The sequence below is a fragment of the Hoplias malabaricus genome, chromosome 2 (genome assembly GCF_029633855.1).
Source record: "Hoplias malabaricus isolate fHopMal1 chromosome 2, fHopMal1.hap1, whole genome shotgun sequence".
Lineage (NCBI taxonomy): Eukaryota > Metazoa > Chordata > Actinopteri > Characiformes > Erythrinidae > Hoplias > Hoplias malabaricus.
The window spans coordinates 65,636,097-65,653,829 of NC_089801.1; the positions used below are offsets into that span (position 1 = coordinate 65,636,097).

The 17,733-nt window shown below is 40.3% G+C and overlaps 1 protein-coding gene across 11 annotated transcripts in view; it reads right to left on the reverse strand.

Annotated features, from left to right (window-relative positions):
* LOC136686865 (nuclear factor 1 X-type-like) overlaps positions 1–17,680 on the reverse strand; it is a 125,008-nt gene extending 107,328 nt beyond the window's left edge. For 10 of the 11 annotated variants that reach the window (XM_066660911.1, XM_066660910.1, XM_066660909.1 and 7 more), the window contains exons 1-2: positions 17,582–17,680; positions 5,942–6,025 (exon numbers count right to left, since the gene is read on the reverse strand). In XM_066660911.1, the coding sequence (XP_066517008.1) occupies positions 5,942–6,025; positions 17,582–17,584 (87 nt within the window). In that variant the 5' untranslated portion in view covers positions 17,585–17,680. Of the gene's footprint in view, positions 1–1,188; positions 1,307–5,941; positions 6,026–17,581 lie in introns of those variants that run through there. The other variant, XM_066660904.1, reaches the window with a different exon arrangement.
* Positions 17,681–17,733: the final 53 nt, after the last annotated feature.

Here is a 17,733-nt window from a genome sequence, read left to right on the forward strand (position 1 = left end):
ATAAATAGTCAAAACTCCGTACGAAAAAAGCGTTAAAATGTGCAGAAAAGTGTTAGGTGTTCAACAATTATTTTTAATTCAGAAAATCAACAAAACCTGGAAAGCACAGACTTTCATACCCTCCGCATTACACACCAGCACCGAACTGAAGAGCACAACACAACACAGCTTTGTCTTGCTCGTGCGTCTAGAGAAACAGATACACATTTACAAACGTTACATTTCAGTGACCAAATGTACGGAAACAAAATATGGACAAAATTAGAAAGACCTACAAATCTAGAAGACCACCCCTCACGCCACTCTCTGTAAAGTCACGTTAACTCAGTTAGAGGCGCCTCCGGGAGCACGCGAGGTAACAGACCGAGCTGAAGCCGTAATCTGTTACTGCACTCGCTCTTATCTCTAATGTCCTGCTGCTTCTCTGACTCTTCTCCATCCACTGTCTCTCTCTCTCACACACACACACACACACTTGCAACGCTACAGTTTGGCAGAAGAAAAAAAAAATGCCGAGGATCAACTTAAACATTTGAAAAACGATGGTCTCCGCGCAGCCTCTGATCCTCGCGCGCTAAAATGAAGCTACAACGAGAACGAAAAGCCTCTTTAAAGCCATATTTACATTAATAATGCGTCTGTAAAAACGTTCTTCAGCTGTTCTGCAACGTTTCTGCACAGACGCCTGAGCAGTCATAGAAACATCTGAACGCAGACATCGTTCAACGGTGAGACAGGAGCTCGTACCGTAAACACACTTTCAGAAAATTGAATTTCAATGTAATACTGCGCCAAAAAACCAAAACAGTTCCACTTCTCTTACAAGACAAATAACCTCTTTCATGTGCTATACTGATCCATTCTTGCATTAAGTGTAGATTTGGAAGAATAGCGCCATTTTGCCCCATGTGCGCCGAAACGAAGCGGCGCAAAACTGGAAAGATGCCACGGGAGGGAAGGGGAGGAAGGAAAAAAAGAGAAAGGATGGAGGGAGGGGGTAAAAGGGGCAGAAAAGCAAAAGTGCCCCCGAGAAGTGGCAGAAGAAGAGAGGACGAGACAGAAGAGCAACCGCGGGAAGAAGAACGAAACTCGCAACGTCCGGAAACACTCACACCTCTCTCTCTCTCAGATACAACACGCGCACATCGAGCCGACGTTAGCCGGCGGTCCCAGGTGGTCGGGCTTTACCTGTGTGAGGCAGTAGGGAGAGTACATGGCGAGTTCAGAGTGAAACATTGAGCAGCGCCGAGTGGACGAGTGGAAGTAAACCGTGCTGGTGCATTGCTAGAGCTTAGGCAACAACGCGAGAAACACTCCTCCTCCTCCTCCTCTCCTCCTCCTCCTCTACTCCACGCTAGAAGCCCCAAAACCCCGCCTCGGAGGCAGAAAGTGAAAGCTCGAAAACTTTGAGAGGAAAGACTTTCCCTCTCGCTCCTTCGCTCTCCTCCTCGTCTCTGACTAATGAATACGTTAGCGTTCTGTCTCTCTCTGTCTGTCTGTCTGTCTGTCTGTCTCCCGGTCTGTCTTTATGCCCAAAGACACGAGGCTAAAGTGTAACTACACCATCCAGCACTGAACCACGAACAGCCACGAGACCCCGATTTCGTGGGTTCCAAAATGAGACAAACTACGAGTGGACATTTACTGGCTACAACAATGAGCTTTAGAGGGACTTAGCCTAGTTTTCAAGAAAGCTGGTCATTATTAAGTACAGTCTTTGCTGTGAATTAAAGTTTGAAAAACGTCAGCCCTTTAACTTGGTTATTAGGACAAAGGTTAATTAAACAGGGGGCCTTTAACCGTATCTTTGCTGTAAAGTGCTGTTTTCACAAGGCACAGTTAAATGTGCTACAAAAATGAGACATGCTAATAGTGAGCTAAACAGGATAAAACAACTTTTAGTCTGAGATTTGGTCGTAATTTTCCGGTTACCTCCATTAGCCTTTATTTGAAGTTTTTTTTAAGGCTAATATTTAATTTGTATTATTATTATTATAATCATTATTATTACGGCGTATCTCCTGAAGGAATGTGCTATATAAAATACACTTTTTATTCTAAGAACTCTGTACAATTCCCCAGTACAATGTTATGTTTATTATTTCCTAGTTTAACAATTTGAGCTAATTCTAGCTTTTTTAGGCCACAAGCCTGAGATTAAGGCTAGTTAGCTATTGCCTAGCATGACTTGACACTTTAACTCTGCGTGGATATTGGCACAACATTTGATTGATATATTCAAAGTTTTACAATAATTTATCTGTAACTTATTCAGAACATTAAAAAAAAACATATTTCCAGGGTTATAAAAAGGTCAAGTGAGCACTGGCCTTTTCTAGATCAAAACAACAGCACACTTTGAGTGAGGTTTACTTCGTTTTCACACAGACTAAATAAATGATAGCCTTTAGAGTAAAGCTGTATTTGCAGTTAGTTCAGTCCTTTAACGTGTGTTTTTTTTATGTTTGTTTGGTTTTTTAGGAAACACTTTTCTGTACATTTAATATATATATAGATTTTTAGTGAATTTGCCAGTGGTTTTCCTAAAGGCACAGTGGCAGTTTCATTCTTTGTCAATTCTATGATGAAAGCTACCATCTTTCGCTATATCTTCATTATAATTTTCTTGGTGAGCTCATTTTGTATAGAAACTTTAAAATGTTTTAAGACAAAGCCCATGAGAAAGGTCTTTCAGGTGGGTTTTACCTCTGGAGAATTTGATTAAATAACTGCAGGGACCTAGCGCTCATGCTATGTGTCTTTGTGAATGAGGTTCTGTGTTAATGACTAAATTAAAGGTCTGTGTTGAAGAATCCGTGACAGTGTTTTCAGATTCGTGTTCTTTCCCCAGAGTTTTGTGTTCGGCAGTAAGTAAAACCCTCAAGACCCTTCAGCACCTTTTTACGCCTGCATTGTTCACCATGATCACAGGCTATAAAGAGTGAGTCAGTTCTCTCTCTCTCTCACTCTCTCTCTGACTCACACAGGCCCGCATCAGTGTACCACAGGGTGGTCTCCACTAAACCCACATCTGTTTCTCTGTGGCAACCGCAGATCCACCGTTACGCACACACCACTGGATTTATCTTACACACCTTTTTCTCCCGTCGTGAAATTCTGAACTGAAAAACTCCACTGAGCTGAGTGTCAATTTAACCACCACTATAGTTTACAGTCTTATAGAGTTACAGGAATAAAACAGCACGTGCCATTGTGGTCACTGAATTGCTCCGTGGGGGGTAATAGGAGAGACATTTGTTTGGACTTTTTTTGATCCTCCCAGCTGTATGTGGAGAACAGCCTGCATCTGACAGATTCTGATGAATGTGGCCTTGGACTTACATGCCTCATTGTTTCCAAACACAGGTTTAAATAAAATACAGCAGTGTGCAAACGTCAGGGAGCATGCATCGTTTATTTCATTTCCAGCCAATATTAAGTACAAACTGTTCAGTGTCTGGATATAGTTCTGAGAAGATTACAAAGGGAATGGGGAACGTATAAATAAACAATAAATAAAATAAATTAATTAAATAAAGCTGGAAAACCTTGGTGTTATTTTTTAATATGACCTTTAAAGATCTGCAGCACCACCAAACCATTCCTCAGCAGATAAGCAGTTCCTGGATTTGCCACCCAAGAGGTAATGTTTGGATGAGAAGCAGAATATTCAACCAAACTCTAAGACTGACCAGAAGTGTGGAAGCATACTTTAAAAATGAAGATGTATGGTGTACTGTGTTTAATATCAACAGGAACATGAACACATTATAAAAGGGTTCATTTTATTTTCAGTTTGACTTTTCAGGTAGTTAGCACAGTATTATACGACCATTGACTGGTTGTAAACATACATTACTTGTTAGCTACATTAGTGTCTTATTTCCAGTGCAAAACTAAAGCCACAAACTTTATGCACAAATCATGGCTCAGCTGGTGAACCGTATTTGAGGTACAAGAGAAAACAGTAAATAAGTTATTGGTGCTAAACCATTGCTTTAAAGCAACACTAAGTAGTATTTATACTCTAAAATTACAGCTTCAAAATCATCGTGGTGCTACCTTGAGCTGTAATAGGGAGAATATAGGCTCTGTTATTGCTACTTCGGGCTCAGCACTGCGGAAACTGCACTATGTAACTTTTGGAGGAGGGTAGAAAAACACCCCTCCCCCTCCCCTTTGATTTTAGGAAAGTGTGGTCAAAGCAAATTACACTTTGCAGCTACAGGGGGAGCCCAGGAGCAAAAATACTAAATCTTACCTAGTGTCTCTTTAAGAGTTTAACTGCAGCACAAAAATGCGTCCTGAGGAAAACTTGAGCAGAAGGTTGGGATGAGGTCAGGCAGGAGAGCCAGAGAGAGTGTGCAGGGGTTTAGGTAGCATACAGTTCTAGGCTCAGGCCCAACTCAGCCAGTATAGAGAGAGAGCGAGAGAGAGAGAGAGAGAGAGAGAGAGAGAGGGCAGAATGGGGTGAGAGTGTTTGGACCCCGCTTTCCTAACCACACCCAAGGGCACCAACCCAAAAAACAGAGTTCTTTCTTTGTGCTGCACTGAATATTTGTGCTGCACTCTCATACACACAAGTCATTAAACACAATAACAGTATGAGGTGAAATAAAAAATAATCATTTTTTTACGAGAAAAGAAAGGCTTTATTCCTACACATGCAAACCTTTTTCTCTCACTCTCTCACACGCATGCACTCTCTCTCTCTCTCTCTCTCTCTCTCTCTCTCTCTCTCTCTCTCTCTCACACACACACACACACACACATACACACACACACATACAAATACAGCCTCCAGCTAAGTAGGGGTCCAGAAACAAGAACTAGGGTTTAGTGGTTTTAGTGGGTAATGCTGCCATTAAAACACACAAGAACAGCGTATATAGTTAGAGCATGTGGTTTTCCCTTCAAGCACACACACACACACACACACACACACACACACACATGCACAAATGTTTACCATTAATCCCTCCCATATGGCTGGCACCTAAATAATGGCAATGATGTTTTATGCAGATAAAGTGGCCCTAAAGAGCAGTCCAGCTATGAGTATAACACACAGAGTCACGCCACAACATTTACTCACATTTCCAAACACCGGTTTCTGACCAGGAACCTCAACCTCACTGCACTGCACATGATATGATATCATACCTCATCAGCCAAGTTCAGACTGGGGTTGTGGACCAAATCAGATATCCCATTCATTAATCTGAATGAAGCATTAAATCTAGGCACCTGTGAATGAATTGCTCATTTGTTTATCTGACTCAAAGTCCAGCTCCACTGGCGAGACAGCGAATTAGCCAAATGCCCCATTCACGCCATTCAAATCAAAGTCCAATACCTGCTAATTCCTCAAGTGCCATTATTATCTGCCCAGCGTTCGAATAAACATGCAACAATAATCATTCCCTGAAGGCTTTGGCACTGTAGACAATAGAGAAAATTAAAGAAAAAAAAATTAAATCCTACATTTTGCTGGTATTGTTTGTGTCTCTGGGTGTCCACTGATGAAATATGTTCATTTTTACACAAGCATATTACATTCTCTTTTTATCTTTTAAAATGTATTTAATGTGTAAATGTATATTTAAATGAGCTCCATATAATAAAAGTTTAAGGAGGCCTTGGTTTATTTAATTTAAAAAAAAGGGCTTAGCTCAAGCTTAGTTATTATTCCCATGGTATCAGTGCCATAATTATTTACACGTGATAATGTATTTCCTCTGATTAGTCTTTGTTATTGTGAACTTCTTAAAAATTCTGATTTGTTAATAAAAGTTTCTGCACTAAGTTATCCCCATACTCTTGACCACAAGTGTATATGCTAGAGAGAGAGAGAGAGAGAGAGTGAGAGAAAGAGAGAGAGAGCAGAGAGCAGATTAGGCGAGCATAAAGACAGAAAGAATACAAAGAGGTGTACGAGTACCCTGTAAGTGTCGGGGACCAGGAAACACTCAGCCAGTCCGCCTCCTCTGCTCGCCTCTTCATGCACCAGGTACGATTCTGTGGCCTGCAAATCAAATACCAGAGACAGTTAATTTCACGATACCCCAGTGTTCTTATCTAACACCCTCAGATCTCCAGAAAAGACCATATTCAGCTTATACAAACAGCCTCGAAAAAAATCCCTTTCTTTAATATTAAACGGCCACTTCTGTAGTGTTTTACACATTTGTGCATTTAAGGTAAGAGTTCAGTTTAGTGAGATATGCCTCTTTAGGTTTGTTCTGGAAATATGAGGCTAATATAGCTTGAAACTAACGAAAACATGTATAAACCAATTAACTTATTCGAATTTAATACTGAATGACATAAAATCAAATAAAATTAAAGTTTGAAATGACAATTAACAGTTAACTGTTGTTTTATTCATCTGTGAAATATTTTACGCATTTTAATAGTTTTTGACACAAATTCTTTGCCAGATTATCAATTTAAATTCTAGACTGATTATTCAGGTATAATTATAATAATAATTATTATTATTATGAATATTACTATTGTTATTATTATGTTTATTATTATTAGTGGTATTAGCAGCAGTAGTAGTTATATTTGTATTAGTATTATTTTCTACTTTATTACTTTATTTCACTGTTGTAAAATAAATAAATATAACATTAACTACTACACAAGATAATATGTAAATAAGATATGTCTTGTTTTTTATCTATTGATGATTAAAAATATATGTTTATTAGTTTGTAGAAATACCATAAACTTAGTGAATGACTTTAAAGTGCATGCACTCTGTTCGCAGACATTCACAATGTGGTATAATCTCTAGAGAAAAGCATGAAACAATATATAACATTTTAAAGCAGCTGCAAAACAGTCTAAAGTCACCATGACCAATGCCAGGTGTAGTCTAGGGGATACTAACAGACCTCCAGCATTGGTGTGAGCAGCAGCAGTGGATCTGCATTCTCTGGAGTGATGAAGCACCACTGAGAGGGGCTGTGTTTGAAAAAAAAGCATTGTCTAATGGAACACGGTGCTCTAAAATCACCATGCTCCATACCAAAAATTTGCTGGAAAAAAGCTTCCAGACGTTGAGGAGCATAAGCGATCCATCCAATGACTTTGGGATGAGTTGGAGTGTATTTGTGATCCGGAACTAATCACCCAACACCAGTACCTGTTTTACCTCATGCACTCGTGAATGCTAGACACACATCAGATCCTCAGAAAAATTTTCCAGTATCAAGTGTAAATCATTTTTCAAAAGATTAGAGGCTGTTACTGCAGCGAAAAGCGAACAAACTCTTTAGAAGGAATGTTGACTGAGCAGGTGTCCACACACTTTTGGCCAAATAATGTCCTGGCCCAAGACTATGATAATCAAAAAAGCTCTCTAAGATTTTTTAATAGAACAATAGAAAATGCTTGGGCTAATTTATTAGCCATTGTGATGTCATAATAGAACAATGGAAAAATGCTCAGGCTAATGAATTAACCATTGTGATGTCATAACCAACTGCCACAAAGTAGCTCTCCAGTCTCGTCACATCGCTCAGGTTGGGGATTCTAGCTCAGTTCTGAGGGGTGTGTTTCTTTTATTTTAAAAAAGGAGGCTTTGCCATTCAGTCTAGTTCATTTGTATGCTGTGAGATGCATAAGCAAGGCGAGAGAGATAGAATAAGAGCAAGAGAGAGACACACACACATGCACACATACACAGAGTGAGTGAGAGAGAGAGAGAGAGAGAGAGAGAGAGAGAGAGGTTGATCTGGATAAGGCCAAATCTTTGTCTTTGGGGGAAAATGTATTGTGTAGCCAGAGAATCATGCGAAATCCTATTCCGTTTCACAGCTTTCAAACACACACCCACACACACACACACACACACACACACACACACACACACACACACACATACACACACAAACCACACCTGGTACCATTCCAGCCAAGCCAAAACCATCCACTAGTTATCCACCATCTACCTGGCACAGGCAAAAACACACACACACACATTCATGCATACAGATGCACACATTCAAATGAACAGACTAATTCATTTACTCACGCACTGCCGCAGATGTACAGAGTCGTTCGTGCACACGTGCACATACAAACAAAAATGCACATAAAAACCCAACCACAAATATACGTCTTCATGCACAAATAGGCCCTCCATATTAACACACAGAAATACACACACACACACACACACACACACACACAAGCTCATAATAAGTTCCAGCCATTGGCACTTGCAGTAGTGCAGGGGAGTGGTGAAAAACAAAGGCTATTCATATCCCTCCCAATGAGAGGTTAGCGCTGTCGGTTTCTCTCCCATGCATTTTTATAGAGGCTTAGCCACGCCGTGCTAACGTCTGATTCTGCAAATGTGCACTTTCTAATGCCCTTTATTAGAGCATCTCAGTCGTGGGAGCCTGGTCCTGTAAAGAACGTAGCTTTTGCTACTGTCTTCAGTTCAACATGGAGTGAGGCGGCTAGTGCAGACAGACAGGAATAAAGCATGGCAGCCATTTGAGGCTGTGGCTGTTGGTGGCCGGGTCTGAATGGCGGGCAGAATGGTAGTTATAGACTCTTTGGGCGCTTCAGACTGACAGAATGGGGTGCAGTTTTCTGTCGGTGACTGGGCCAATCACATCATCGGGCAAAAATTTTGTTTGACGGAACTACTCAGAATAAAATGTCTGATTTGTGGTCAGCTTTTTTAGTCGGTTATGCTTCTACATACAGATTGGGATGACCTTAAAGTAGTGCATAAACCCTCTCTCTCTCTCTCTCTCTCTCTCTCTCTCGCTCTCTCTCTGTCTCTCCCTCTCTCTCTCTCTTTCTCTCCCAACCACACACACACACACATACATAACTACCATCATGTTTAATCTAGTGTTCAAAAAGGATATTGATCTGTTTTCACTGTGTGAGAGTGGGCTAAGCCAAACTTTTTGTTTATCTATAAAACTGCTGCTCTACAGTCAGGTGTTTAGCGGCTATGCTAATTATTATGCTGCTACACACCTGATCGTGGTACAGCAGCCAGAAAAACTGTAATGTATCTGTAAAACTGTATAATCCAATTTAACTTTCATAAAAAGCACATAAACTCGTTCATCATTTGTTTTTTTACTTCCTCTAACCAGCTGTAAACATGGTTTGTCACCTGCTGCTATGAGTGAGTCATACGCTCTCAAATCTTGGGAATAGCTAAACATTGAAAACGGGCAGGGAATCGTCTGCAGCAGCCGAGGAAAAGGCTGTGTCCTGAGTCCACTGTGATTTCTGCAGTGGTCAGTCCCACGACTGTTCAGAGGAATTTTGGGACACGACTTGAGTTAAGTCAAGACTGGTGGGAAAAACTGTGTCCAGACACAGAATTCCTGTTGTTCCTTTGCATACCACAATGGATATTCATTTGAGTCTGAGCAAAAGTCCAGTCACAGGTCACCAGAAAGTCCACACACTTGCGTTTTACCTCCTCTCGACTGACACATTTCCACTGGCATAAATCTATACACTTATCTATACAAAATACACTTTGATTTTACTCTTTTTTTACATCAAAGGATTGTAAGAAATTAAATCTACTTCCATGTAGTAGATGTAATTTGAGTAACATGTACTCACTGTAAAATGATATCTCTGAAAATAGATTATATTTCATACAATCCTCTGATGTAAAAAAAAAAAAATTTAAGTAAATTCAAAGTGTCTTTTCTTGAGAGGGGGGGTGCATTCTGTTTACATTTGTACTGAATGTGGACGAGATCCATTTCTGACCACCTCTGAATGTGGTTTGAAGTTCATAATCCAATCACAATGCACCTGGGGTGTGTTTACACCTGGCTTTTCAGGAGGATGAGTGAAGTCCCAACATGATCTGATCACCAGAAACACATAATAATGCTAGGTATAAACCGGCCTTACATAGGTATCAATCGCCAAAACTTTGAGGACATCATCCTTCTGAAACTAATTAAAGTATGACACTGTTCTGCCAAGACTTCACTACATACTGGAGCATTTCTGTGAGGACTGGGTTGCATTCTTCCACAAAAACATCAGTGAGGTCATCAGTAAGATGAATAGCTCTGGATCAGAAACAGCAATAAAAAATAATCTCAAAAGTACTGGATGATTAATTTGGGGTTGCTATGCCGATGGTAACATTCGGGGTGACCTTAGGCTCATGTGCAGCATCCCATTTCATTTCAAGCTGTGTTTACAAAACCAGTCGTCTGGGTCTGCAATGGATGCACCATAAAATGACTGAATTCTCGAAGCAGAAAGAGTATCTAAAAAAGTTTAGGCATGTACACTCTTAAAAATAACACAGCTTCAATGGTTCTTTAAATGTGAGGTCATAGAAGAACCAATTTTGGTTCCATAAAGGACAATTTTGTTAATAACTTTTAAGTGGGTAAAAAACCTTAAGATCCAGCGATTGGTTTTTAAACCTTTTATAGGTTCTTCCCACTCACACATCTCTTAAACAAACACGGTTCTATAGCATCGCTCAAAGAACCCTTTGTAGCCCATTATTTTTAAGAGTGTAGTGGAAACTACACTCACTGGAAACATACAGCTTTACAAAACTTGCTGAAAACAGAACTGTGACGGTACTTATCACAGTAATGGAAACATATCATCACACTGCTCGAACTCTAGTTTGAGGCCTTGCTGGAAGCCCTCACCAGGCTTTGATCCGGGATGTTCAACGTGACGCTTGTTTAACATTCAACACAACTCATTAGGAATTCAGCTCAGTTTTAGCCGACTCTGTATATTCACTGCGGCATGCGGTGCAACAACACTAGTCCGTTGTGCAAGTGGGGCCAAACATAGAATCAAATTAGCGAGCCAGCGACCACAACGCGTCGACCACACGGCACACAACTCAATCCGCTGTCAGACTTGACAAAAGGTCGAAGACAGGGTCAACCCCAATACACCTTCATTTGGTTTGCCAGTGTTTTCTCAAACAAACCACTGACGCAACCGGTCATTAAATAGACTCCAGCAGAGTTCGAGGTAGTCCATACCGATTCAGCCCCCTTCTGTGAGAGCAGATCCCTCACTGGGAGGATTTCTGCAAATGTAGGGAAAGCCTTTTTGCCATGACGCTAACCATGCTCACAGAGAGAGCCACACTATTAATTATATATGGTATATATATATATATATATATATATATATATATATATATATATATATATATATATATATATATATATATGGAGCATATGCAGGGCCCATATGGCCAGCCCTTAGTCAGAATCTGGAGTTCCCCTGCCTTAATTAACATTTTAGAAGCTCGGCGGCGAGAGAAAGAGAGGGATTCAAAGTGGGCTATGGGAGCTCCTGACCTAATTGGAGTCAATAGAGATGTATGTAAATGTGCTAATTGTGACAGGTTTTCTTTCTGCTGCCAGTAAATGGAGGCCTTTGTTTAAAATGTTTAATTGGTCGGGCATAATGGAATCAAATGACAGGGGTTTGGGCTATAGCCCCTTATGGGACAGAGATGGAGACAAGGATGGAGAGAGAGAGAGAAGGAGAAAGAAAGAGAAAGAGTGTGAGAGATGAATATATGCGGTGGAGCATATGGCGAGGGAAGTTTTAGTGGAATGCTTTAGAGGTGAGATTCATGAAACCTTCTGTCTCTCGCTCTCATTCTAGCTCTCTCTTTCATCCTCTCTTCATTACAGGTCAGTACAGTTCAGTTCAAGACAGCTTTATTAGCATGACTTAATCAAGCTGCCAAAGCGCAATCTGAATGTGATCAACACTGAGCTAATGGGAAAAATGTTTAAAAAGTTTATAAGATTAGTTCTGGAGCAAAAAGGCTGTCCAGCTCATCTCAAAATCGTTGGATGGACCCCTGTTACACTTTTTCCAGTAGAACTTTGTTGTGGAGCTTGGTGACCTTACATCATCCAGTTCTATTAATCTGTGCTTTTCAGTGGACAAGCTGAGTGTACCTTTGGACATGCATTGTATCTGTCTCAGTTTCAGTTGGCATTCAATAAGAGCAATGACTCTATCGAGTACAAGGTTGCCAAAGCGTAGTAGAAATAAGAGCAGTCATAGATTTTAAAACAACAATAAAAAATCATGGCAACCAAAATAATAATAAAGTTAATACTTGCTTTTCCTCTCTTTAATTAATACTTACTCTCTCTCTCTCTCTCTCTCTCTCTCTCTGTGAAACACACACACACACACACACACACACAGATAGATACTCACATACGCTTATAAAACCAGGCATGCACACACCTCCCATTCTCCTTGTTCCAAACCCCCCACCAGTTGGCCCTGAAACAATCGGTACAACTACTGTACTGCTACTTTTCTGTTGTTTTCCTCTCACTCTTTCCAAACGACACTGCCATTACTATTAGCTCCATTGTTTACTTTCATCATTTTTATTTGTTCGCTGGCAATGTACAGATACCACAGCACGCCAGCAATGGCCTCCACATCAAAGAGAGAGAGAGAGAGAGAGAAAGAGAGAGAGAAAGAGAGAGAGAGAGAGAGAGAGAGAGAGAGAGAGCGAGAGAGAGAGTGCTATATGAAAGGATGAACGGCCTTCCTCTGTATGTCTGCCAGGAGCACCTCAGGGAGAAGTGTTGGAAAAATGTGATTTTTCACACCGACGTCTCAGAGGGAACAACAGAGAGAGAGAGAGAGAGAGAGAGAGAGAGAGAGAGAGAGAGAGAGAGAGAGAGGTAGAGTGAGAGAGACAGAGAGATGGAGCCCTAATGGTTCATGGAAGCTGGAAAGGTGGCGCGGCTGCTAATTACTGCAATGCATTGTGGGGGTTTCGACATTAGCTTGCTGGCGCTAAAGAAGTGCTATCTGTGCCAGAAGCTACGCTGCACTTTGCACCTCGACATTTTAATTTGAAATGTTCATTTCTTTTGCGGTTTGCGCAACACTCGGGTCAATCGGCTGCATGTGTGAGCTTGTTCTCTTTAGCAGTTAGCATTGTGCTAATTGGGAAAGGTGAGAGCACGTATGTGTCTGTTTCCCTTCATTTTGTTTTGACCATAGGTGGCCACCATTTTGGCCAATATAGAGAGATCCCTAATTACTGGCAAAACACAAAGAATCTCCTAGACTGTATGATACTGTACTACACTATACTGCACTACACTATACTGTAATGTACTTTATGGTACTATAATGTACTGTGCTTATCTGTGCTATATTTTACGCTACCATACTCTAATGTACTGTATGGTATTGTAATGTACTATACTGCCCTGTACTATATTTTATTATACTCTACTGTAATATGATGTATTTTAATACAATGCATTATAAATTAATGTACTATACTGTAATGTACTATAATAAACTACACTGCACTTCACTATATTTTACATTACTATACTATATTGTACTATACCGTACATATAATGTACTGTATTACACTGTACAATATTATACCATACTACACTATATTATACCATTAGTATATTTTATTAAACTGTACTATACAGTATCATTATGCACTGTATTGTATTGTATTATCCTACTCTGTACTGTACTGCACTATAACATAACGCACTCTAATATATTAAATTATAGTATACTGTACTACAATATTTACTTTGCTGTGCTTTATACAATGTGGTAGTGTACTGTACAATGATGTACTGTACTATATTGCATTATACAGTACTGTGCTATACTGTAAAATACCATACAATAATATACTATCACACTCTACTGTACTGTACTATACTCTATGACACTGTACTATGATATACAGCACTATACAATAATATACTTTCACACTCTACTGTATTGTACTATATGACACTGTACTATGATATACAGCACTATACAATAATATACTATCACACTCTACTGTACTGTACTATATGACACTGTACTATGATATACAGCACTATACAATGTACTATCACACTCTGCTGTACTGTACTATATGACACTGTACTATGATATACAGCACTATACAATAATATACTGTAATTTACTGTAGTATGCTATACTATACTGTACTAATGAATGTACCACGAATGGAGGTCACATACTCTATCATAGTGATATAGTTTTTGGAAGCAAGGCAAATTTTCCCTCACACCAGAACATGTTACAGCCACAAACAAGTTCATGCAGCAACCCACCAATCACCACGGGACCCCACAGTAACCATGACAACCCTGGCACCTGGACAAGCCATCAACCTATCAGCTGCACTTCGAGAATCAGCCACCAGTTCAGCTACTCACAGGACGTTCTAGAAAGTCAAGCTGAGTTTGTGCCACATGTCGTCTGTTTATCTGAGAAAAGGAGCAGACTTTAAAGGAATACTGTATGAGCGGTCACATAGGAGAAAGAAGTCAGCATTCAGTCTGAGTGATGTAACAGGCCTTTCACAACTACAACTTTAGCAATGTTAGTATTTCAGGGAAGAAGCACATCTCTGTTCTGTTTGGGATCACCATAGACCCTCTTCAGGAAATGAACGTTGACTTATCACCGATCAGATTCTATGAGAAATTGATGCTGTTTATTTCATATGGACATGTCTATGGTAATATTGCTGTGCTCGTATGAGTGGATCAGGTACAGCAGTGCTGATAGAGATTTATTAAGCCCTCAGTGTCACTGCTGGACTGAAAATTGTCCACAAACCAAAAACATCCAGCCGGCAGCGTCCTGTGTCACTGATGAAGAACTAGAGGACGTCCAACACACACTGTGCAGCGACAGATGAGCTACTGTCTTTGACTTTACATCTACAAGGTGGACCAGCAAAGTAGGAGTGTCTAACAGAGTGGACAGGGAGTGGACACAGGGTTTAAAAACTCCAGCTGTACTGCTGTGTCTGATCCAGAACACACACTAACACGCCGCCACATCAGTGTCACAGCAGCACTGGGAATGATCCATCATTGCTCAATCATTCCTGGTGGTCCGTAGGGGCAAACCAAGTACATCGAGCAGCAGACGGACTACAGTCTGCAACTGCAGATGATTAAAGCCATAGTGAGTGTTGAAATAAGGTTTGGTTAATACTTGGTTAAGTTTTAAATGAGAATTAGGTCAGTCTTAGTAAAAGCTGGTGGTTAAATGCACTTGTAAAAATATCTTCTGCAGATAACTGCTCTGTTCTAGGTCCGGTTCTTTCCAGCAAATGCTTTTAAAGATGCCAGCAAGCGGAACAGCATGTCTAAGGCTATAGATCAGACTCTGTGACCTTTTATCCTCTGGAAAGGCCCCGTTCCAAGCAAAGCTGTGAAGTTTATGGTTTATGCAAAAGCGGGGACGTTAATTTGATTCAGCTGAGCTTTCTTCATCTTCATATCAAAGAGCGACGGCTGCATTTTCCTCAGGACACTTCTTCCAGGTGTGCTCCCTTGCAATGGGATGTTGCTCGCTATAAAAAAGATATGTCATGATGAAAAAATGCTTGCCGAAGGCCAGTTCAGGCTCAGATTGAGATCCGGAATGATTGCCTGCGAGGGTGTGTCAATCTGTCCTCTGAGTTCTCAGCAAGAGGGGAGTTCTTAGCGACTGAAGCCGAACGTCAAAGCCAGTGAAAACACTTCTGCGGTCTGATCGGAAGTGCCAGAAAGATTAAGACAAATGAATACCACACAATAAACTCCAGTTCCAGCCAAAACATTACCCCACTTAGTAGCAGGAGACCCACCGCTTTGGCTTGCAATGCACAGCCACTGATGAACACCAATGATGCTGTCAGTCATAATTTGTTACTACGTATGATACCATATGCATTACTCATGTGACACATTAACACATTAACCTACTGAACATGCCCTGTGTAGCCCACTGGAGGCCAAATACCATCACGAAACTTGAGATTATCGTTGCCATAGGGTGCACAGAATGGTTAGATGCCAGGGCCACTTCTCCACACACACAGCTTATATAATCTCCATAGAAATGTGCTTCTCCTGGGATCTCCTGGATCAGCAACACGTCACCATGCCCAATGCCAAGCATCAGCTAGTGAGGTATAACACCCCTTTCAAAGACCCAAACTGTGCCAAAGTACCTTCCAGCACTTTGTCTCCGTACAGCCACTGCACTCAATGAATGTTAAATTAAACTGAGACAGATATACAGTGTGTGGACACTCTTTCTAATGAGCAAATTCAGCTGCTGTAAGCTGCCCCCTCACTGCAGACACAGGTTGCAGGCTCAGTTGCCCTCCACCCACCCACACACACAAACACACACAAACACACACAATCTCCACTGAAAGACCCTGACCATAGGATGCTCTGTGGTCACCATGCTCTATACTAGACATCTGCCCGAGAAAGCTCCCAGATGTTGAGGAGGACTGTCCAACCAATACTTGGTTCTGATCCAGAACTAAACAATCAGATAATGCAATCAGATTCTCACATCGTTGTATACATCAGTATCTAATGTAAAGCCCTTCCAGTAGCGCAGAGACCGTTACTAAGGCAAAAGGAGGGTAAACGCTTTACTAGGAGCCTCAGGAACAAGGTTGTAAACAGAGAGAGAGAGAGAGAGAGAGAGACAGAGAGAGAGAGAGAGACATATATACGCAGAGACACTAAAACAATAAGGCATGACAGTGAATAGCTCCCATCTACAGCATGCATCAGTGGCTGTGATTCGCTGATGAGGTGACTGTGCAGTATCTGTTTATCTGAACACACTGTGAATCTGCAGTAAATCCTTGAACACCAGTGACCCCCTGCCTCTCGGCTGCTGAGAAGAGGCTGGAGATTTTTCATATGTTTTTGTCTGTGAGAGAATAGAGTTGATTTTATTATGAAACTATCTCTTATTATTATTATTATTATTATTATTATTATTATCAGTAACTCTTGCTAAATTATTGTAAATAATAATGTAGTCTTTTTAACTATTACAGCTACTATTTCTACTCCCAATACTAATAATAATAATCAAATTTAATTGCACAAATATGTCACAACAGCGCCCAATATGAATAAGAATCACGACAAAGAACAATAGCATGTTCATAATTTTGCCTTATTAATATTAGCATCAGTTAATCTCTCTGAGCTGCTCTCAGGAGAGGTGATAAGAAGTAGGCCAGCAGACTTAATATAATATTAATAACAACCACAGAAACAACAATAATTAATATTACCAATAAATAAGAGAAAGGGTTTTAACATTAAATATTAATAAACTTTTTTTTAGTGCTAAAACAGTTATATTAATATCTCATCTCATGATTGTTAGGAACAACAATAAAATATTAATATAACACTAATATAAACATGATAGTAATATGACAATTATGAAAATAGTATAAAGTGTGTATGTATATATATATATATATATAATTTATAGCATTATTATCACAATTATAATTCAATCATTCATTATTATTATTATAATATTAGTAGTAATAATTAAAATTTCTAGTACACTCTCTCTCTCTCTCACACACACACACACACACACACACACCCAGAGCGTGTAGTTATTGGAGTTAGGTGAGCTAGCGCCTGCATTTCACTCTGAAACTCTGCACCTCTTTACACCGTACTCACACACACACACACACTCACACAGCACGTACCATGGTTGTGTAGGAAACTCGCCAGCAGCCTCAGACACCCATGCTCTCTCCCCGTAGAGTCCGAATCCAAAGAGTGAGAGAGAGAGAGAGAGAGAGAGAGAGAGAGAGAGAGAGAGAGAGAGAGATGGAGGGGGGTGAACGAGTGCAGCTCC